Source organism: Pinus tabuliformis, chromosome 1_1, assembly GCF_031772625.1.
Source record: "Pinus tabuliformis cultivar Carrire ecotype Pingquan chromosome 1_1, CPIR1, whole genome shotgun sequence".
Taxonomy (NCBI): domain Eukaryota; kingdom Viridiplantae; phylum Streptophyta; class Pinopsida; order Pinales; family Pinaceae; genus Pinus; species Pinus tabuliformis.
Genome location: NC_142297.1, coordinates 538,278,850 through 538,303,384, shown reverse-complemented (window position 1 = coordinate 538,303,384; position 24,535 = coordinate 538,278,850). Strand labels below are relative to the sequence as shown.

The 24,535-nt window shown below is 37.0% G+C and overlaps 1 protein-coding gene across 1 annotated transcript; it reads left to right on the top strand.

Moving 5' to 3' along the window:
- The first annotated feature begins 2,195 nt into the window (after positions 1–2,195).
- On the top strand, positions 2,196–15,581 carry LOC149214179 (uncharacterized). Its single transcript, XM_089389316.1, has 3 exons — positions 2,196–2,236; positions 13,897–15,073; positions 15,213–15,581. The coding sequence occupies exons 1-3, from the start codon at positions 2,196–2,198 to the stop codon at positions 15,579–15,581; spliced, it is 1,587 nt and encodes a 528-aa protein (XP_089245442.1).
- The last annotated feature ends 8,954 nt before the right edge of the window (positions 15,582–24,535 follow it).

Sequence of the window (24,535 nt, the reverse complement as noted above, 5' to 3'; positions counted from 1 at the left end):
CCTCACATCTTTTTTTCTTCTGTTCAGGAAGGTTTTCTCTGGTGGAGTAGACAATCCACCTCTTGGAGATCGCTGTTCATTATCACTTGTTGGTACCTGTGGAACTGGAGGAATGCGCACATATTCCAAGACTCTAAGGAGCCTCTCCAGGCTATTCTTCAACGTATTCTGGCTTGCCATGATTCCTATCATTAATATCTTTCTGCAACAACATATGATCCCATTTGATGCCGTGGGTTGTGATGCTGCAAGCGGTCTCTGCCTTCAGATTGTCACTCTTTCTTGTGTTTTTGGTTCCTTTTCATATAGGCAGGACGTTGCTGCTCTCTTCTTATTTGTTTTTTGAATGGAATATTCCTTTTTGGAACAGCTCTGTAAAGTTTTGTCACATCTCCATGATTCGGGAGATGTATATATATTGTCTCGGTTCTTTCTCATGTGCTCATCTGTCATGGTTTTGTAAATGATGATAGACATTATCTGCTGGTATGGGAATTGGTTTTGCATCATTATGCAGAGGTCTGTGCATCCAAGCCAAATCAGTCAATTCTGATTTATGTATTCAAGATCTTTATATACTCTTAATATAAAGCTATGATGTTTTTTTTCTCTGAAAAAAAAAAAAATGAGTATCAGCTAGCCTTGCAATTAAAAAAAATGACATCAACTCTTAGGTTGGATTTCTTTTTCTTTTTTTCTAGATCTTGTATCCTCCAAATTGCTTCACCTTTGTTTTTTTTTTTGTAGGCTTCAATTGTCAATTTCTTCATTTGTTGGTGCAACTCTTCCATTGTTTCAAAAATTTGCTTGTATCTAGACTGTTGCCAGATGTCATATTCTATAGTGTGCTCTTCATCATTAGTCTTCTGATCATCAGTTTGTTGCAACATAAGATGAGAATAAATTTTTATCTCTTGAGGACTCCAGTACATGAGAAATTCATTAACTTTTTCAGTGTCCATGTCATTTTCAACATTTAATGATGCAACTTGATCAAAACATGGTGTTGTAAGCCATGCTTCAAGGAATTTTAATTGTTTAAATTTCGTTTCTTCTTTTGGGTTGTTGCTAACATTTGCACATTCAGAATCAATGTTAAGTTTAAAAACATCTACATAACCAATTATCAATTCTGCTTTTTTTGCTTTGGAATGAGAACTTTTTCCCCGTGTTTCCTTTTCGATCTCTATCACTTCCCCTTCTCTACTAAACTTTGTTGTTCTTTGGAATGACAACTTTTTCCTCGTGTTTCCTTTTCGATCTCTATCACTTCCCCTTCTCTACTGAAATTTGTTGTTGCAAAAATGTTGTCTTCCACTTGGTTTTCAAACACAAGTGGACTTCTCTGGCTAATTAACAGTTTGTCAATAAGATTTTTCTGAACTGCATCATTTGCAAACATTCATCACTAGTCAATTGTTCTTCATCAAATTTAACACTAAGAATTTTAATTGTTGGATTCAACATACCATTGGCTGCTCCAATAGCAGCTTCACTATCATCAACAAGCTCTATTGCTGGATTCACTAAATTTTCATCCTCTTATGGTTGAGCATAGTGGGATTCATGAGCATTTGTGTGGTCTTTCTATGTTGTTGGTAACACGCCATCATCATTGTTTCTCACTATCAAGTGGGATTCACCGAACTCTTCATCTTTCTGTAGATCTGTTGCTATAGATCCACTTTCCTTTTCATCTACAACTTGATTACTTCACCTTACACTAAAATTCCTTTGAAGGGTATCCTAAACTTCCTTTGCTGTCTTTGCATTTGCAATGAGGGAAGAATGTTGTCATCTACACATTCATTTATGCATTTTAATGCAAAGGCATTCTTTTTTCTTTTGTCTTCCAACTCTTTCAAATAGAACTCAATGTTGTCATCTACACATTCATTTATGCATTTTAATGCAAAGGCATTCTTTTTTCTTTTGTCTTCCAACTCTTTCAAATAGAACTCAAACAACTCTTCTTGTTACTTTGATTTTCTCATCCTTTTGGTTTTTCCCATTTGTTGAGGTCTGACTCACAATGACTCAAACAAACATATTGACTTAAGACATAGCAGCTGCCTGCAATGAAAATCTTTTGGATTCCACCTTTATAAACCCTTCAACAATTCACTTAATATAGTCTGGCTTCTTTGTTGCACGACTTCAAATAAATTTGGCTATTAACTCTAGCTTTGATAGCAATGGCTGTGGTTGTGGCTCGGGGTGGCAGCATACAGCAATGGTGATTCAAGAATCCCAAATAGATTTAGCTTTACTACTCAAATACGCCACTGAAATGAATTTAAAAAAAATTAATAATAAACTTCACCAATCAAGATTACTTCTCTTTTCAAAAAAGAATTTGAGGAGCCCATTTTTTTTTCCAACACCCTCAAAGAAATTGAATCACTTAAAAAAAAAAAAAAAAAGAGGTCCTTAGAAAGGGGACTTAGTTAAAAAAAATGATTTTTGTGTTTTCCTTATGAATAGATCTTGAGAAGGGTCTTGACTTTTTTGTTGGGCTTCGTGCTCCGAAGTAGCTTACTGCTTTGTGCTCCCCCAAGTTTATGAACAAGACTCTAAACTTCGTGTTTCAAGTTACTTTTACAGCCATAATGCTCCTTCTGCTTCTGGGCTTCGTTACTACGCTAGCTGCCTCTTCATGAACAAAATCCAACTTTCTCTTCATGAACGCACAGATAGTGATTCTTCTTGCACTTCAACCGCTTGGTGGGGAGGTGTGGCCTTCTTCGTTCTTTTCCTCGAGCTTTTGATCTCTGTATTTCTATTTTTCAAATGTTGCGTTCACGCAGTCCTATGCAACTTTACGCTATACTTATCTGTTTCAAGAGTCTTATGTAGGTTGCACTATGATACCATTGAAAAAGTGAAGTGAAGTGCTCTCCTAATCATTCTCAAACAACTAAATAAATTACATAAAGAACCACCATAATTTAATTGAACTGAAACTCAAACTAAACTATATATAACACCTACCACATGACTAATTGGTAGGTGGAAATACTTCTTCCGTCATTTATTAGTCAAACTTTCCTCGTCTTAATTTTTTATTCGTGACGTCTTAATTTTTTATTCGTGACTATATGTAACTGATCGACGATCCGTCAATCTCCCCCACACTTCTTATTCACAGTTTCACAGGATATCATTGCTTTTCCCTCTCTACAGCCTCGTTCTGGCCCTGGATAACGGATTCTGTTGCATTGTATCTATTTATTGTCAATTCCATTTCAGGTAAGGATTTTACAATTTAGTAAGCCTGACTAAATTTGACAATTTGAGGAACTGCTTATTTGATTGCAGCAGCGTTGGGTCAAAGTCACTGCTCATGCGTGGTGAACAACCGATCTAAATACGCCACAGGGTCGCTGAACTTTGTGCGGTAGGAGGGACGACAAACATGGGAATTCCAGATCTTACAACCCATGAACCTCTTAACTGAACTATAGCCGGTCTCTTCCGGTATGCTTTGCAACAACCATAACACCCAGGTGTGTGGGGAAGCGCTCTTGAACAACAACCGAGCCAAGAATTTGCTATTACAGCAACAACCAACTAAGGGCTCGATAGAATCCATTCCAATATCTAATTTTCAATCCTGTCTTGCTCAAGAATATTCCAGTGCTTATTTTTGGCATGCCCGTCTTCTGTCCGTCTTCTGTTTGAACTTTGAAGGCCTAACCTGCAGTGTATCTGAAGGCTGAGGGGTCCAACGTATTGCAGAAGACCGAAATCTGCTCATAGGAATCGTAGGGCAAAGCCTCCATTCTCTCACAGTCAAGTGTCGACCCGCAAAATTTATACTAGATCGAGATATTTCCAGGGCGAAGATTTTAGTGTCAGATCCATCAACATATTTTGGTTCACATTCGATCAGTGCAACTTTTTCTCTGTTGAAGGGCCACTGTAGTGAAGCAATTGAAGTTAGGGCCACAGATCGAGGCGTTGGATGTAAAGCCGATTGTAATGACAAAACCAGTCAACCCGTGAGACCTCACTCATCAGTACCGCGTCAACCAGTACTCGTGACGGCTGATCCACGAATTGCAGGTACGTTGGGCGTGGGGTCCATTAGGAATTTGCAATAGACCGGAAGCAGGGGGATATTCCCCAGATTTAAAGTAGGCCACAGTACAGTTGCAGAAGCCACGCATACGCATAGTTTAATCATTAATGTCGCCATGGGGTGATCGAAAAAATTGAAGCCACTCCCAACACCGTCCTCAATAGCCAGTTTGCAACCGTCGTCCGACTCTGTTTGCCATAGACTATAAGAAGCCACCATAGCATCAATAGCAAGATATTCTTCGTGGACTTAAATTTTCAGGTAGTTTGAGTCGCCCATTGGATGGAAAGAAAATATATAAAAAATTTGCAACCGTCATCCGACTCTGTTTGCCATAGACTATAAGAAGCCACCATAGCATCGATAGCAAGATATTTTTCGTGGCTTAAATTTCAGGGAGTTAAACGGTTAAGTTTTAATTGAGTCGCCCATTGGATGGAAAGAATATATATAAAAAAATAAAATTAAGTCAAACAACATCAGTGGTAAATAATAAGTTTGACTCACGCTCAAGGGGGGATCGTATGGAGGGAGCCTTTTGGTTATAATAGTAACATCGGAGATACCAGGGCTTCATTGTGGCACTTATAATAGGTTTAATAAATAAATAAATAATAATAATAATAAAAGAAAAAATGGGTTATTTGTAAAAGGTTTTGAGGATTCGATATCATCGCTAGGGTTGATCACTTTCACCATAGGAAGATATGGGGAGGCCATTGAAATTGAAAAGCATGCCAAAAATTTAAATAGAAATGATGGTTGAAAACTTGGGTTTTTTCTTGTAGTTTTATTACTCTTTTTTGTTTTGGTTTTCATGTTTTTTCATTCTTTTGGTTTCTTTTTTTATTGATCTTTTCCATCATTTTCCTCTTTTATTTTGTAGGTTTTTTTGGTTCCTTCTTTTAATTTAATTAATTTAATTTATTAAGATGTGTCCCTTAATAATATACTAATTAGTTTTATTTATTTATTATTATTATTTTCCAGTCTTGTTTTTGTTTTTTCATAATTTATTTATTAATTTTGTAATTGTTTTTCCTCCTTGTTTAAAAGTAGTATTATTGTTTATTTTATTAATATAATTTCACAACTAATTTGAATTTTATTTCGACTAAACTATTCATTAACATTCATCTTATAACTGATATTATTTAATTTATTAACTAAATTTCCAATGGCTACTTTTGGGACCTGAGACATTTATGCTATTTATACCTATTGATTGATTTTGTTTTTTGAAATGTCGACTCAAAACCCAAGATTTGATTAATCTGAAATACATTTCTGATAACGATATAAAAATTCATTTATTCCTAGTTCAGGTTTAATATTTATTTGGAGACATAAGGGTTTTTGGTTAATAATATTATTATTAATTTAAATAAATAAAATAAAAAGAGATGAGAGATACAAGGGTTTGGAAAAAGGGGTGGAAAAATCATTCTAGCTCTAGCGATCTTTGGGCCAAAGTTGTCGAAGTGAAATATTTAGGAAGACATGATTGAAATTTTTTTGATATAATCTGCCTATTTAGACTTTATGTATTCTTGCATATTTTCCTCCTCTGGTATGTGAAAAGATGTATTGCTTTCAGAAGACTGGAAAACATCCAGAAAGTTCTTGATGAATAGTGAGAATATATGGTCCTTTACACAACAATACGTGTATAGACCAAAATGATGGTCAAAGTATCAAAACATTCTAAAAAAAGTTCCATGTCATTCTGTAGCAGAAGCACCCATGGGAAGTGAAGGAAGGACAAGGAAGAGGAGCTAAGTTCTTTGCACTTGGATTTGAATCGCAATGAACAAAGTCGGACATATACCTTCATAAGGACGAATTAGACGCATGTTTGTCTAGGGTGGTCTAGACATAATGGAAGAAACCCAATTGTGCTCTCAAGCCATCTATATGCTTTGCATTAATACAACCCAAACTCTCGGAGCATTATTGTGAAGAGGTTAGGCTCACAGTTTTCTCTTGTCTCAGCGGGATCATAGCTTTAACATTGCCTTTATTGTCTTACAATAATGTTATCATGATGGAAACATCGCAACTGATAGTAGAAAACTTTCAAGGGTTGAACAACATCATGCTTCCTATTTTTCAAAACAAACTTAAAATATTAGAACTAGTGGCAGAGTTCAACTTTGGCATAATAATGCTGAATTTGGAATGTGACGACTTATCTTTTAGGTGTTGCAGAAATTTTACACCAACATTACATCAGCTCATCCAGACCACGTCAAAACAAGCATGCAAAACATTTTTTCCTTGTTCTTAGAAGGAGATGTTGACATTTGCAAGATACTAAGATCCAAATTGTTAACCATTTGGAGAAATGAACTAATTGTATCACTATCCGCCTGTGATCTAGTTGAAAAGTTGGTCATGCAAAACATAAAATTGCTTAGAAGAGTACTAACCAAGAAGAAGCTGAAGAGGATTGATAGAGGAAGCAAGAACAAAGGAAATTGTAGGTTTTAACCCCATACAGAAATTACCTGCATAAAAATTCTAAAAACAGAAAATAAACAATGGAAAAGGCATAAAACATAAAACATAAATGCACAGATATTTTCCCATGGATCCCAAAATTGGGACTACCAGATTGATTTTTCATTATGTTCCTTTCAATGATACAATACATATATATACGTGTTGAAACATCCATAAACCCCAATACATTAACCCTGGATTAGAACATAAATGTAGTTCCCTTGACTAGATCTATAAAATACCATGGACCAAAAACCATCGTGCCCAAAACCATGTGCACAACCCATGCACAAAACCACATGTAGGTCCGTACACCTAATATAGGGTCCAAAAAGAAATTTTCCAAGGCGTTGGCCCGGAACACGTGTAGGGGCCACCGCCCCCCCTGCATACCCACTGGCAATGCCTGACGCAATGTACAAGGGTGACTACCACCCCTTGTAACCCCCATGCGCGTGCGCTAGTTGTAGAAAGAATATAACACAACCCAAAATTCTCCTACTTGTTTTCTTTCCTCATGGGGGCCACAGGAGACCTTAGTCATTGAACCAGCCCTGCAATGCCCATTGTTTCTCTACACCAAGAGAACTTCTCAGTGCTCACAAAATTTGTTAATGCATTTGCAGTGTTCTTCAAACTGCCCCCTATACAAGCAACATCTTTTTGTCCTCATCTTTGAATGATAAGCAGTGTTATTTGCTAAGAAAATTGCACTTTAGCTGTCACAATATATCCTTATAGCTTGTTGTACTAACGTCATACTTGAACACAATCTCTGCAACCAAACTGCTTCCTTGCTTGCATGAGTGGTTGCCATGTATTTTGCCTCTGTAGTTGAAAGTGCCACTACATATTATCCCTTACTCATCCGACTAACTGCACCTCCAAATAAGTTAAACCCACACCCACTTGTAGATATTCTCTGATCTAGATCTACAACCTAGTCTGCATCAACAAAGCCATGGGTGTCCAAAACTTTGTCTAGTCTTAGTCTTTCTTGGTAGCACAAACCATAATCACTACTGCCACATAAATAACTAAAAATCTATTTCACTGCTGTCCAATGCTCCTTCCCTGGTTTTGACATAAACCTGCTCAATACTCCCACTGCATGTGCAATTTCGAGTCTAGTACAGACCATTGCATACATTTGACTACTAACTACACTTGCATATGGAGCACATGACATATCCTCTTCCTCTTCTTGTGTCTTGGGACACTGTTCAACATATAACTTTACACCTACAAGAATAGGAACTTTCACTGGTTTACTATTCTTCATATTAAACCTCTGCAGTATTGTTTCAACATACTTCCTTTGGTTTAACCAGAGCTACCTCTTTGCCTGATCTCATTTAATTTTGATGCCCAAAATATAGTTTGCATCACCAATATCTTTCATGTCAAATTTGGAGGACAAGTGGGTCTTCAAATCCTGGATAATTTCTTGGTCATTTCCAACCAGTAACATATCATGATCCACATACAAGACTAGATGAATAACACGGGCACCAACTAATTTAAAATACACACAGTGATTTGCTTTGTTTTTGGTGAAGCCCAGTCCCTGTATAAATGTATCAAATTTCTGATACCACATCTTTGGTGACTATTTTAACTCATACAGAGACTCTTTTAACTTGTATACCAATTCTTTCTTACCCTTCACTGCAAAGCCTTTAGGTTACTTCATGTATATCTCTTCTTCAAGATCCCCGTGAAGAAATGATGCCTTGACATCCATCTGTTCTACCTCAAAATCAAAAGCATCAACAAGAGATAAAAGTAATTTAATATAAGATACCTTGGCAACAGGAATAACCTCTTTCTACCAACCGAGCTTTGTATTTGTCCATCTTTTCTTCTGCATTCATGAACACACATTTGTTCCCAATGGGTTTTCTTTCAGCCGATAACTCACCAAATCCCAAGTTATTTCATTTTTGTGCAAAGATGCCGTTTCATCAACCACGATCTCTTTCTAGAGTTTTTCATCCTCTGAATCTACTGCTTTCCTCACAGTTCTGTGATCATCATCAGTAATAGATAGTGTAAAATTTGAATAGAAAGCATATGGACTATACCTTTCTCACTACCTTCTTTCTTGAGTTGATATTCTCACAGCGATAATTTGTGGTTTTTCATCTTTTGATTCCTCTTCTACTATAGAGTTTGATTCTTCCTCCTTTAGTTCAAACTCTATCTTCTCAGGTTCATTTGATAGGACTTCAAGTTTATTAACATCTTTTCTTCTCTTTAAACACCACATTTCCGATGTACACAACCTTCCTTGTTTCTAGGTTCTCCAAAGCTTATACCTATTTAAACCATCCTTATATCCAATAACGATGCACTATTTAGATTTACTATCCAATTTTGTTTTTTTTATTATTTTAGAACATGTACATATGCATCACATCCAAATACCCTCAGATGTGAAAGATAATGTTTTTTACCATTCCATACTTCTTGTGAAGTCTTATCTTCCAACGTTGATGAAGATGATCTGTTGACCAAGTAACATGCAGTCTCCACCGCCTATGCGTAGAATTTTCTGTCCTAACCTGACACCACTGAGCATGCTTCTTGCCCTTTCCATCAATGTCTTTTTCATTTTTTCTACAACTCCATTTTTCTCAGGTGTGTATGGAGTAGTATTATGTCGTGCTATACCACACTTCTTACAAAACTTTTCAAATTTCTTTTTGCAAAACTCTTCACTGTTATCCGTCCTTAGCACCTTTATCTTCTTCTCTGTCTAGTTTTCCACCAGAGCCTTAAATTCTTTAAACCTCTCAAAGACTTCATATTTCTTCTTGAGGAAATATATCTATGTATTCTTTGAGAAGTCATCTATAAATGATACACAGTAAACAAACTTACCTAGTGATGGAATCGACACAGGTCCAAACACAACTGTGCACAAACTCTAATATCTATTTCAATCTCTTACCACCAGAGGGAAAACTCACCAAATTCTGCTTCCCATATATACAATTTTCACAGAAATCAAAATCCAAAGAGCTATTAGACATACTTTCTATCATACCTTTACCACGAATTATTAAAAGACCCTTCTTTCCAATATGTCAAAGATTTTGATACCATGGCATGGTATTTTCTCCAGAGACCACTAGATTTGCTACTCTAGTTTCAGGAACCAAAGAATTGTTGCACCCATCAATGACAGTGCTACTTTGAAGCTTGTATAGAGTTCCAAGCCGAACTCTTGACATCAATACTAGTGCTCCTCAAACCATTTTGCAGGTATGTTTTTCAAACACTATTTTTACATCTGCATCATCCAACTTGCTTAGAAATCAGATTTCTGGCCAATGCATGATTATGCAAAATACCTAGAAGTGTTCTAATCCTTCTACCTTGCAACTTCGACTTGAATTTTCCGTGACCAATGATTATAACCTTCTTGTCATCCCCTAATAAGACATCACCACCATTATATTTCTCATACTCGTAGAGCCACTCTCTGTGGGGAGTGAAATAAAAGGATTGCACCTGACTCAATCAACCATGTCTTATTATCTACATGTGTATTTGAAGAAGAATCCAAGTACACATCTGCAGAAGGATCATCATCAGATTCCTTTCCTTTCTCAGGAGCTTTAGATTTATAGTCCCTTTTGTAGTGCCTTTCTTTTCTGCAGTTCTAGCACAATTTACTGGTTTTCCTCGAGATTTAGATCTCCCACTCGAGGACATATTTTTGTTTTTGTTATGGGACCGTCCTCCTATAGATAAGGGATCACCATTTTGACCCTTCATATTTTTCTGTCTCATCTCCTCCGATACCAAGGATGAGACTATTTCATCAATTTTCAAGGCAGTTGCATTGCTGCCTATTGCAACAACCAGACTATTTCACGAATTTGGTAGAGAAAACAACAAATTGATGCACTTATCTTCATCTGAAATTTTAATATCAACAAATAACCACTAACTTATCACAGTGTTAAATGCGCTCAGATGTTCTGTCACCGAGTCTCCATCTTTCATCTTCGGGTTATGCACCTTTTTTTGTAGGAATAGTTTATTCACCAGAGACTTAGATTGGTATGAAGTCTCTAATTTGTTCCACAAAGCTTTTGTCGAAGCTTCTCCTGATACATTCAGCAATACTAAATTTGAGACATATAAACGTATTGTGTTTTTGTCTTTTGATTGAATTTCACCCAATCTTTAGCTGAAATTGTTGTTGGTTTAGTATCCAGATCTACCGCGATACATTGATCTTTATGCACTAGCAAATCCTCCATCTTGAGTTTCCACAACTCAAAAGTCTGACCATTAAATTTCTCGATCTCTATCTTTCTACTGTTCACCATCTTCTTTCACCATAAGAATCGATCTTGCAGATCTCCCATTGAATAGAGTCTACCACAGGCTCGAGCAAAAAACCCCTCAACAGCAAAGGCGTCCCTTTGAAGCCCAAACAACTTTGATACCAAATGTAGGTTTTAGCCCTGTACAGAAATTACTTGCATACGAATTCTAAAAACAAAAAAAAACAATGGCGAGAGAATAAAACATAAAACATATATACACAGAGATTTTCCCTTGGATCCCAAAATTGGGGCTATCAGATTGATTTTTCATTATGTTCCTTTCAATCTTACAAAACATATATATACATGTCGAAGCATCCATAAACCCCAATCCATTAACTTTAGATTAGAACATAATTGTAGTTCGCTTGACCGGATCTACAAAATACCATAGACCAATAACCATCGTGCCCAAAATCATGTGTGAAATCCATGCACAAAACCATAGGTAGGTCTGCCCACCTAATATAGGGTCCAAATTTTTTTTTTCTCTTGCGCTGCCCTAGACCTAATGTAGGGGGGCTATCGCCCCTTGCATACCCCACAGTAGCACCCAGTGCAACGTACAAAGGGGGCTTCCAACCCCTCGGGCGTGGGCTTGTCGTGGAAAGAATATAACACAACCCAATCTAAATAAAAACCTGTAGCAAGAATGAACTAAGAAGGAAAGTATTGTGCTTTATTTGCAAGGGACCATGGGCACCTAACCATTCATGCCTAGGTGATAGGAAGGAGGCAACAAGGGTAGAACGATTGGAGACTCCTTCAGATAATGGGGATCCATCTATAGTTGGGTCATCAATTTTCAGGAGCAATCGAATATAGATGGTAAGCAACAGCGCAACGTCTCTCAAAGAGACTTACAGGACAAGCCAATGATAATCAACCAACTTAACAAAGTACATTAGGAAAGAAAGGAGAGAATTCTTCCTAATGACATGGTAGACTTTTGTACAATTGAGTCCATAGTTTTCCAGGAGCACATCCATGAAAAGTATGAGAAATCAAGTGTAAACAATAGTCCACCAATGTTTCTATGTTTGACAACGAGAGAGGATGAGCAACAAATTGTCCCCACAAGTGGAGAAGGCCAGGAGGAAGACTTCCAAGGAGACTTAAGTCAGGAGCCAATAGTAGTAGATCGACACGATGAACATGATCATGAGGGGAAGCATGAAAAATATAGTATGTAGGATGTACCATTTCTAGAGAGTCGGTCAAAGGTTCAAGTTGAAGTTGTGATAGTTGAGCATTCAGTGCAGACAGATCCAAAGACATTCACCAGGGCACTAGAATTGCTAGCAGAGGACTTTCGGGAAAAGATCATGCATTTCAAGATAAATATTATGATGTTGAAGCAAAGAGTCTGGATAGTCTGAGACACTATCTTACAAGAGAATAGGAAAACTGAGGAGCTCAAAGGAATATGTCACGAATCAATGGCCAAGTTGTCTAGTGATGAGGAACGACTCAAGTCCCTCGTAAGACAAGAAGATGAGTACAGTTGGGAGTTCCAGAGCAGCCCTCTACATGAGTACATAGATAAGGCTTGCAACACTTCTAACCCACCTTTATACTTTGGGAAGACTAGGGCAAAGTTCTCCAAATGGATCATGTCGGGTGACCCAGAAGAGCAACATGAGTTGAACATCGAGCAACATCAACATAGTAGGTTTATTCCATGTGCAAGTATTCATTCTTCCCATGGCATGGATTTTGAGAGATTATGAGTTGGTACTCTATTGATGGGATGCTTCTAAGGAGGACACTCTTACCCAAGGGCATATCACAACATGGGCCCTTAGGCACAGGAATAATGGAGGACTGAGCTAGTATCATGACCCATAGGTTCCATGACTTAGGTGGTCTTGAGTTCCAAGTGGATCTATTGAGGGCAAGATTGGTTAGAGTATTGTTTGGTATCCAGTTATCGAAGGATCCATTCAGGATCTTTTAGCATGGAGGCATGGGATAGCACACTCGCTTGTAGAGGATCCTGGTATCAATGAACAAATGCTTATGTTGTGGATAGCAATGGATTGTTCGAGGGCAAACAATCTTTGGGTGGGAGGATTTGTAATAATTCCTTTTTTGGATATGGTCAAAATGGACGAAATCCACCCATGGTATTTTTCTTCCGTTGTCGAGGGAAAATAATAAAATAAGGTTTTTAAAGAGTCCTGTCCTTCAAGCGTATAAAAGGGGATAGGAGCTAGGCATTGAGAGTATTTAGAGTCTATCAATCTTATTGTGTTTTTCTTGAGAACTTAGGGTGGCCAGTTCGTGCCTTAGGACGAAAACCCCAAAGGTGTGATTTTCTTGGTGGATCTATCCAGAGTCCACAATTGTGCTTCAGTGTCTTGATTTCTTGTGCATTGTGCAGTCATACATTCGGAGGCATGGGTTCCATTATTTCACTTGTATTTGACATGTATAGTTTTCCAAGTATTAATTGAAATAAGAACTGCATTTTTCCAGATCCCGTGTGTGTCCAGTATTTTGTTAAAGATTTTTTATTAGAACACTTAAACGTGCCAAATCAGTTGATTATTTAGTTTGTTTGGGGTCTTCCAATTTACACTTACATGATATTGCAGAACTGTCCACCTATTGTTTACATTTTTTTTTTTTTTTCTTTTATTTTATAGATCTCATGCGACTTTAAAAGATGATACCGTAGCTTACATTTACATTATGTTCTGCCGCTAAATGGCCGTTTCTGTTGGTGATTACCGAGAGGTGAAGGCTGTATTTTTTTCTATATTTTAGATTGGTGTAAAGCATGGGGTTGTAATTTCATAAGTTTCTCTTGTAGCTCTGAATTGGCGTGTACGGATCGTGGAAAATTGATTAGAAAGGTGGATAGAAATGCTTTTGTTACATGGATGCTGGATAAATAGATCTTAGATTGAACATATCATAGCTATTGCAAGCTGTTATAGGCTGACTATGTATATGTTGGTTTTGTAGGTCTGTACTAGGAAAGGATCAGGATACCTTCATGGCAACGCACGAGAGGAGCGATGGCCTAAGTGAGTTTCAAAATATTCCGGACAGTTTTATAGATATCCCTAACAAGAATTTTCCTTTGGTCATTACATTCCGAAAGTTCCTAATGATGTTGGATGGGACTGTGGAAGATCATTTCTTTGATGGTCCAATGAGGTCGACAAATAGAAATTCCTGTGCATCTATGAAAATTATGAGAACAAGGGAAGTAGACAATGATCGCTTTGAGTCGATGTACTGGCCACATTTTAATGCAGATATAAAAAGAGGGCTCGACTCTTCAGTGGTATTCACTGAAATTATATCACACATAAAAGGGAGTTTGATATCTCTAAATTCTTCCAACTTCATTATGAGTCAAAAAGACTACATTCTGATGGCGGACAGTCGGATTTCTACTTTAAATGCTTCTCAAAGAGAAGCAATATATGATCTTTTCTTGCTTTATGAGAAGAAAAAGAAAAGGAATGGTCACTTTGACATTGCAGATGTTGTGAACCACTTACATCGTCAGCTGAGATGTAATCCATATTTGGGTCAGAAACTCGACTTTATTTATGTTGACGAAGTTCAGGACTTGACAATCTCTCAAATTACATTGTTAAAATATGTATGTAGTAATGTTCATGAGGGCTACGTTTTTGCTGGCGACACAGCCCAAACAATCGCAAGAGGGGTCAGTTTTCGTTTCCAAGAAATTAGAAATCTGTATTACAGAGAATTTCTGGCGGCAGATGGCAAGAATGACTTGTCTTCTAAAAACAGCATGGCAGATTTGTTTCATCTATGCCAAAATTTTCGTAGTCACACTGGTATAACAAAAGTAGCACAAAGTGTAATGGACTTGTTGTATCATTTCTTTCCTTTTGCTGTGGATAAATTGCCTCCAGAAACAAGTTTAATATCTGGAGAAGCTCCAATATTGCTGGTTGGGAATATTATAACTGAACTTTTTGGAGGAAACCCTGGAACTGCGACGGCAGAAGGTGGAAGAAACTTCGGACGCGGCAAATATGAATTTGGTGCTGAACAAGTCATTTTAGTGCGAGATGATTATTGGAAGGAACAAGTGCTGGGCCAAGTTGGACAGCAAAGTCTTGTGTTGACTATAACTGAATGCAAAGGTCTTGAGTTTCAGGTGCTCTCTCCACTCTGCATATTTTGGGCGGGCCATTTTACAGATTCAAAACTATGTTTATAGTACGCAAACTCTGATAGTTTCACTGATTCATTTTTCTGTTTTTGGAGTTTATATTCTTGATTATCGTGTTTTGTAGGACGTGCTTTTATATAAATTTTTTACCAGCTCTCCACTAGGCAGCAAGTGGAGGGTAATTTATGAGTTCTTCAATCAAAAGCGACATCCCGAGTTTGACAATAGCAAGCATATTCTTATCTGCAGCGAATTAAAATATTTATATGTTGCTATAACTCGTGCGAAACAAAGATTGTGGATTCAGGAAGAGAATCATGAATACTCGGTTTTGGATTACTGGAAAGAGAAGGGGCTTATACAGTGGAGAAATTTAGACAGATCCTTCCTGGAGACATTGTGTGTCGTTAGCAGTGATGTAGACTGGAAGCAGCGTGGTATTCAGGTACACAAACAAATATTTCAATATAATTTCCATTTGCTTCTTTTGTGAGAAGAGTATTTTGCATCAACCAATAAATGTAAATCTACGTCTTACCCACCAAAGACAAGACTTAAGAATGACACACGTGCAGCATAAGGAAGAATGTGTAGGGCCATGGTTTTATAGATTGAATGCAAGTTATATTATGCACTATTATATAAGATGGGTTAATTTTTTAATGTCAACGAACAACATAAAGGTAGTTAAGTGCAACTCGAAAGTAGAATCTTGTAGATAACTCTGCAGGAAATTCCAAAAATCGTAAAGATAAAGCATATTGGCCTGCAAATCTTACTGTCCCATGGCATTGGCACATGCCAAATAGGTAAAATGTCTTCCATGGTTCTAGAAGAATTTGATAGCCTTTCCCATGGCTGTTCTATGGGAAGGTAGACTTCCATCTTTGCCACATAAAATGTATCTATCGCAACAATTTCTTTGTTCATTAATTGTTGGTTCTCCTCCATTGCTTCCATCAATAAATTGTACTGATTCATCATTTTCAGGCCACTGGTTACTTTCCAAAATTATTTTCAGTTCTATACTCCTGGGCTAAAAATGAAATAATTTCATTTCCATGAGACAAACTTATCTGATACTCCTTTTCTCCTTGCGTGTTTCCCTTCTGCCACAATCACAGTAGTCTTATGCAATTTATTATCAAAATATTCAAATGTTTTAAGCGTCTGAGCTTCTTCCAGCTCCTCGGTTGCATTCTCTACGCAGCCTTCGTCAATCCTGGGTCTGTCCAACCAATCCTTTAGAAACTGCAAATCCATTACATATTGTGACAGCATGATATCTGTACGCTGTCCCTTCTCGTCGTTGTGGGTGTCTTGACAAACCAACCCTTCATCTCTGCTTCTTTTTATAACAACGTTTGATAGCATTCCTTCATTCCTCACATCGTTATCTTCACAAGACAGCTTTGTTTTGTCTAGTGCGATGGCTGCTTTTGTCAATTGGTGCAGGACTCCCTTTGATTGCTTTTCTAGGGACAATTTTATGATGCTACCTCTGTACTTTATTCTTTCTCTGGGACAAATTGTCCATGCTCTTTACCTACCAATGCAGCTTTATAGTCATTCAACAAAATTTCATTTTCTAAAAGTAAATACATTATCTTAGCATTTGCAGCTTCCTTCTTTGCATATCTACCAAGAATTTCACTCCCCTTCACTATCCCAAGTTTGTTGTCCTCGTTTCATTGGATGAACCCTCCTTGTCTCTATCTCATAGAGACAATTCAGCCTTATCTTCTTCCTCCATAATAATGTTTAATGGTTGCCATCTTAATGTACCACACATGAACATAGTTGATTAATTTTAACAATGTGAAGCTTTTGAGCCCCTGCTGGTGCTACTGGCATCGTCTGGCAGTCTGCACCTTTCACATGGTCCATGAAACTTTCCATTAGTCTCTTATCTTCACCCCGTCATTCTGGGTGTCTTCACCAAGGAGTGGTCCTTGTTCTACTTCATGGAAGTAAACACCATTTCCCATATACTACGTTTTCTTGAGTTCTCTCTTTTTTAACAAGGCACTCAAGCTGGGTTGAGTATCTCTTATAACATAAGCTATTTTTCGTTTTTCTTCCTTAATACCCAGCAAATCTCTAGTTGTCTTTCATTCCTTGTCAGAGCTACATAATTACATTCAGCCCTTCTTTTCACTTAGCAAGCTTTCTGTCAAATTCCTCTTGACTCATCATCTCTCTTATACCTTTTGCTTTGGCATCTTATTTTTAGCTGCTTTGGCTTGTACTAGAAATCATATTCTTTTACCCCAATGTGAGCTTGCAATAAAGCCCTACCAACTAAGTCTTCTCCATTAACCTGTCACCCCAATACCACACCAAGCTTGCGCTATAACTTACCTTTTTGATATTCCTTTGGTTCTCTCTTCTAAAACCTCCGGGCACTTCTTGCTTTTTTGGGCTCCTTCACTCACACTCTTGACAACTTCTCTTATCCTCTTCTTTTCCAACCTTAAATGGAACTGGTTAAAGTTCTTTGCCATGATCTTCTTCCACCCAAAAACATCACCATCACTCGTTGTTTGTTACAATTTTCTCAACTATAATCATTTCACCCATGCCTTCTTTCATGGTTGCTACCTATTTTTCATATAAAAACACACATCTTTTCTTCTCAACACAGTATCATATTTAATTCAAGATCTTGTGCTGTTCAAGCGAAAATCAAGGTAGAGTGCTACAAAGAAATACCAAATACCAAAATTGTAAAATGGTAACACATAGGACTCAAATCATAAAAACTCTCAAACTATATTTTATTAAAAAGACCTAAAACCGTGCTTGGATTCTAGCAAATTATTAGAATCTTATTTATACTTCACAAGGAAAGATCGAGTGTTCTCGAGAGGGGACACATCTCTTCACAAGGAAAGATCGAGTGTTCTCGAGAGGGGACACATCTCCTCGAGTTTTAGAAAAAAAAAGGAAATAGTTTGATTTATATATATATATATATATATCTTTTTTAACTAAAAAAATATATTTTATTGATGATATTTATATATTTATACAGGACTTTATTTAATTTTAGAGAATAAAAAATGTTAAAGGTTGCAGTAGGTGGGCTAATTTTCTACGTTTAAATATTAAAAAAAATTAATTCCTTAAAATTTTCCTTATTTTAAAGCATTATAAAAAACCAGTATTATAAAATCAATGAAAAGTGATTATTTTTAAACAAATTCGAATACAACAAGTAAATGGTAAATTTCATCGAGTTATCCAAAAAAACAAAAAAGTGAACGTAACAGAATACAATAAAGTTAGTACATATAAAATGTTTTTGTGAAGCCATTCCCTCAACCGAATCTAGCCATCGATATACTATAATAGAATCTCATGCTATTTTGTTATGTATAAGTGTAGTTCAATCAATGAAGTAGAAATCTTTTGTAATGTTTTCCCATAGGATGTTTCACAAGCTTTGGTCATAGATCTTTATCCCCTTTTTTTACAATAATTATATACTATGAATATGAGAGTTGTATTTGACTCCAAATATTCATGCTTTACTTATTAATGAGTTCTATAAGAATTGACTCAATAAATTTGTATGATAATATAATGATAAAACGAATATATAAAAAAAATTAAGATTATATTCATAATAAGAAGGCATTTTTTTTATAAAATGCTACACTTTCGTCCGAGTTTTTTTTTATAAAAGGCTACACTTTAGTTGAGTTAATGGACTCTATGAGTGTGAGATGAACCAAAAAAAAACCTTAAAAGTGAAATAAAACATAAAATTATAAAATATATTGATTTTTAAGTAATTTTATTATTGTTGGTTTAATTTTTAATGGTAAATTTATTAACTACTTGAAGTTTATTTTGAAATTTTACATATTTCTAAGGACCTTGAGGCTTCATGAAAATGTTTGTAGTGTGGTTTTCTTGGGACAATATTGCAACTTAATAGATTCATTCTCTAAAAGTTGAAAATATATATTAGCAGGTTTGGTATTTAGTTTGAGCACCCTTTGGATGTCACAAAGTAGAGGTGTTGGCCTTTTCTTGAATCTTCACGTTTTGATTTAGATGAATTAATGAGAAAACTAGAATTTATGGTTCTAATTTATTGTTTAATTTTCACTTAATGATCATCAATGTTGTACTATTTGTATAATTGAATTTATATTTCCATCATCTAAATGTTTTAGTTTTAAAATTAGTTAAAAAAAATGAATGTTTGTTTATATTTCATTTCACTTATGTATATGTGTAATTCACTATGTGTGTTCATGTCCTTGTTGTCCAATATTTGGCCATACCATGTCTCATGTTGGAATCTTGTATTTTGGTGTTCACCATGTCCCATGTTATCTTATTAAGCCACATAGTAGAAAACATGTCGTTTTGTAATAAATCTACACCAAAAATAAATACAACTACCAAAAAATTCAAAAACAGATAAACGTAGCTCAAATAGGCCCAAATTAGTGAGTTTACATTTAGATGCACTGAAAAATAATAAATAAACAACCAATTTTTCCACTTATGCAAATATTAACATTAATAGAGGAAATAATAAATTGATTTCTCTCCAAATTCCTCAAAATTGATATTGATATTGTCTGTAGATGACCTAAAGCCATTTTGTCTCTTTGATGTGTTAAAGTGGCAATCCTATGATCCATTTCTAGTGACAATAGTCCCTACATTTTCATGATGGCACAAACTACATCATATTTAAATTGTTGAAGTTGCAAGAGTGAAAAAATTGTCTTTCAAAGTCCCAAGACTCTTCATGGCCTCAAAATTGTTAACGCCATAAGAGTTGAAAACTTGTCTACCAAAAATTAGACACTTTTGATATGATATTGAGAAAGTTGGCCTTTTATACCATGTAATGATAACAAAAACACATGAGGAGAACTAAGATTACATTGATAATGAGAAAAAGATAGATTTCTTGTAAAGAGTCACAAGTTAGTTGAGTCAATGCACTTCATGAATATGTGATGTACCAAGAAGCACACCAACGTGAGATAAAACATAAAATTACCTAATGTCAAAGTGACTTTATTATGTATATGTTCAATATCTATTTGACAATTGTAATTTGGAATTTATTTTAGCAATTGTATCTTTTCAACAATGTTTGCATAGAAAGCCACTTGCACCAAGCAAAGTGAAAGCCATGGTAACAATTCCTTGGCCATCCATGTTTTGTTAGGAGGACTCCCATCATGAGAGTGAAACCACAAAATTGGGATGTAATTCATTGTGAAACCATAGCTAGAAAGCTTTTCTAGGTGTAATTTTCCAAAGAACATGATGAGATATCTCATCCTTATTTTACAATGCACATGTTGGAGTAGTTAATCCAACTTCGTGCAATTGATAATTGATAATCATTTTCAAAACAATGCACATGTTGGAGTAGTTAATCCAACTTCGTGCAATTGATAATTGATAATCATTTTCAAAACTTTAATTTGAGAGCTAGAATACCTGTTGTAAAAGCAAGAAAAAAAGCTATCAAAAATTGAACCTCTATTACCATATCTTCATTCCCTCCCCCCTAAAATTTATGTTTAGTGAAGGGACATACCTTACGAGTGCCTCCCAAATTGGATAACTCAGCTTTAATTATTGTTCCATTGATCTCCAAGGCCCTACTGTGCATCTAAGTGGGTACCTATATTAGAGCACCTAACCAACTCAAAAAGGTCCTTTGCATCATATATAGAAATAGGCTTCTCACTTTGTCATCTCCAATCTTCTCATATGAGGTTTTCCTCGAGAGTGACCTAATCCATGTGGCTCTAGAGACACACACAGGACAAGGAGGACTCAGGAAAGCTAAAAAATCGAAGTTTTTGGATTACGCTCAAACCAGGGCCAGAGCGTAGATCTCGTCGACTTGATCGCGGTGGTGTGAATGGTTCGTCAATCCGAGTCCGGATGAGAAAGTTAGAAGCAGTCAATATTGGGTTGACTTTTTGATGACTGGGCAGGCTTAAGGAGGCCACAATTTGGACTTTTTCTGGCCACCGGATTCCAGCCAACTTGGGTTGGATTCCGGTCGAAATTATGAGGTTGTTAAATGCACTACTACAGCTAAAATTCGAATTTCAAAATATGTGCATTTGTTAATAAAACAAAAAAAATATAAATTAAGGGGGGTGGGTGCCACCAACCCCACCACCCACCAACCTACGTACCATGTTAATTTCGGGAGGCCGGCGGGTATCGAGCCTGGGCCAACCATGTGGCTGGCCCGCCACCATGCGGCTGGCCCGCCACCATGCAACAACCCCATGCTATAACAAAACTTAACCAAAAGAACCATATTTAAATGTAACCAAAATGAATTAATGTAATAGTTCCATAACCGTTGGAATAAATGCCAAAATTATGCAATGCGAGGGGTTCGATCTTGTGACCTCCACCAGCGCAACATAGCATGCCATCGTTGAGCCATGAGGGCCATGTTTTATACCTCCGCCCACGCATGGTATTTAAACGTGATTACTTCATTCACCTAAGACAATGGAAGAAGCGTCAAACGAGAGCAACCAATGGAGGCAGAACCATGACTGTGCGGAACCGTGACTAGACAGGAACCATGATGCAATGACCGAGGGATCGTAATGGTGAAGTTAGATTCGCCTTTGGAGTTGCAGATTTCCAGTCCACCCATGGAGCAAAATCTTTGAGGAATCTATAGGGAATCTCAACTTGAGCCCCAGATTCTCAACTTCTCAGAATTCATATTTTGGACAGTCGATTTTACGCTATTCGACGCCACAAATCTGATGTTGCATTCAGATTTGTCATTCTCTCATTTCATTTTCTAGCCACTTTTCTAAGTGCCAGTGCAGATGTCCACATTCATGTGCAAGCAATCATTTTCATGTGATCAATGCCGTGAGATCGATGGTCTGAACAGCTTCAACAGTTTGACATCCGCTTCTTCAGATGGCCCCTGGTTGTGAGGTATATGATGTGTTCATATACTTCTTATTTATGCATTAAGCTGCACAAATCCTTTGATGTTGATGTAGGATTTTGTTTATTACATGTTTTCATGATTCCTTGCTTGATGTGATGCGGAATCATCTATGTGATGTACTTGCTGTCATGATTCGTCATGTTATGTTTTGAGATCCCTTTGTTGTATGTTGCTAGGATACTCGTGTTGTCGTCATGCATGTTTTTGCATTGAGAACCCTTTTATACTACGTTGTTGGGATGCTCATCATGCATGAGTTTTATGTTATATTGATATGAGTCTTTTGAATGAGAGTTCCTGTAGTGGAACATCTGTTAGAGCCACTCCTGCGTGAGGACATTTTTTCTTGTATGATATCGATGTCACCTCTATGGACATCACCACTATTGACAGCACTTAATGCAGCGGCTTACACCATCTTGAAATTGGGGCTCAGAGACGTAGTCCCTCTTGGATGAACTCTGTTATCAACGCTTTTGTTTTTATGTTGTTGATGATTGACATGTTCCTCTTCTTTACAGCATGTAGATGTATTCATTAATGTTCTTTTAAAAATGGAATTTAACACATAATGAAAGTAAAAGGTCTTGGAAGGGTCCTTCATCACACGCGGATCTGGATCAAGTGGTATCCAAGTGGTCTTTGCGTTGATGTGAATTGCAGCGTGAACAATGGAATGTGCAGCGATAGAGGATGAAAAAGCGATGTACGAGACCAGGCTCAACATTTCCAAAATGGTAGAGATAATGTATGAAACTATATAGAAAGAGACAGAGGAAAAGGAGCGATTGCAGCTTTAGTTGCAAGCCATGGAAAGAGGCCCTGGAAGAACTGAAGCACAACAAGCAGAATCTTCAAATAGAGAACGTTGAATTGAAGATGCGTCTACATGAAGAGAGAGGAAAAACATAGTTTGCTACGACAACTACAAGCAAAGGATGAGGCCTTGGAAAAGCTGCAACATGACCCATATGAGGTAAAATGTAATTCTCCAAATTCATGTATGTTTCTTGATGATGATTTCGCTATTTTTGAAAATCACACCACAGGAATTGGCTCCAAATCGTTGAAGAGAATGGGGTATGAAGGAAAAAGCTTAGGCATTAATGGCCAAGGCATTGTCAATCCCATCAAAGTAGAAGAATTGCCCTGTCGAACAGGACTTGGGTATGTCAGGAAAGAAGTTGGGGAATGCGCCGAGACAGCTATCAAACCACCAACAACAGATCATTAGTAGCCCTCATCAATTCTTTCCAAATCAAAAGAGGAGGTAAAAGACGTTGATTTCCTTTCGGTTTCGTCTTCACATAGTATGAGTTCTGTTGGAGATTTGGAGATCCCAATTATGGGGACAAACATGAGGCTCCTTACAAGGATGAGGCACGAGGAGAAATAAGAAATTGGTGTTAATAACCAAGGCATAACTCAACCTTTGGAGGTTGTGCATGAGCATTGATTTGCAGGCTCTAGATAGACTAAAGGAGAGTGTCGAAGGTGTCAGAGTCGTCCGAGACATCATTGAAATCGTCGAGGAAAGAGAATGATGGGAACACATCCCCATATTCCCATGGCAGTGCCTATTGCAGGGAGAGAGCTGAGGCAAGCTCTCATCGCCATATTGACACCATAGACAACAAGGGAAGGTATAACCACTTTCGATCTTCGAATGTTCATTTCGATTATGATCATGTTGATAATAATGAACGTAAAACATGGCATCGAAAGCATGCACCTTTTGTGGATTCCATAACCATACATTTTCTAAGTGTTGGAAAAGAATGGCAGCACACAAAAGGATGAGGCGTGAAAGACCCTCTCAACAACGTGAAAAGAAACAAGTTAAGCAGATATGGAGGAAGAAAACCTACTACAGTCATTGTGATTAAAGTGGTCGTCAAAGAGCCACTTGTTGGAGGCTCCATCTAGAGCAGCGCCTTAAAGACAAAACATCTGTGCGTGAACCAAGTGAAGCAGTTGGTCAACAAGTAAACCATCTAGAGCAGCGCCTTAAAGACAAAACATCTGTGCGTGAACCAAGTGAAGCAGTTGGTCAACAAGCAAACCATCTTAAGGAGGTGACCCATTCACATTGATAAGTGAAAAATGGTTTCTAGACATGTTGTCATTTCATGGTCGTTCTTTTGTAAATCATTTGTTGCATTTTAAAATGTAAAAGTGATGATGTGTTTTCCATCACTTGTTCAGTAACAATGATGTCTGGTCGTATTTTGAATCGCATTTTACACACTGAAAGCGATGTTATGATCACTTGTCAAAACAATATTGTTTGGCCTTATGTATGTAAATCATGTGTTGTAGTGATGATGTGTTTTCCATCACTTGTTGAAGCAACCACGATAGGTTGGCCTTGTTGTCATAGCTGAGGTCTTACGTCCATTTTGATGTAAACTTGACCACTGAGTATGTGCTATAAACTCATGGCAAGTGTGGGACGTTTGGGCCAT

Bases quoted from the DNA above. Each gene is read 5' to 3' on its own strand.
- LOC149214179 (XM_089389316.1), top strand. From the start codon at position 2,196: ATGGCTGTGGTTGTGGCTCGGGGTGGCAGCATACAGCAATG. The intron at 2,237-13,896 runs GTGATTCAAGAA...TTGGTTTTGTAG, and splicing joins GGTGGCAGCATACAGCAATG to GTCTGTACTAGGAAAGGATC. The intron at 15,074-15,212 runs GTGCTCTCTCCA...CGTGTTTTGTAG, and splicing joins GCAAAGGTCTTGAGTTTCAG to GACGTGCTTTTATATAAATT.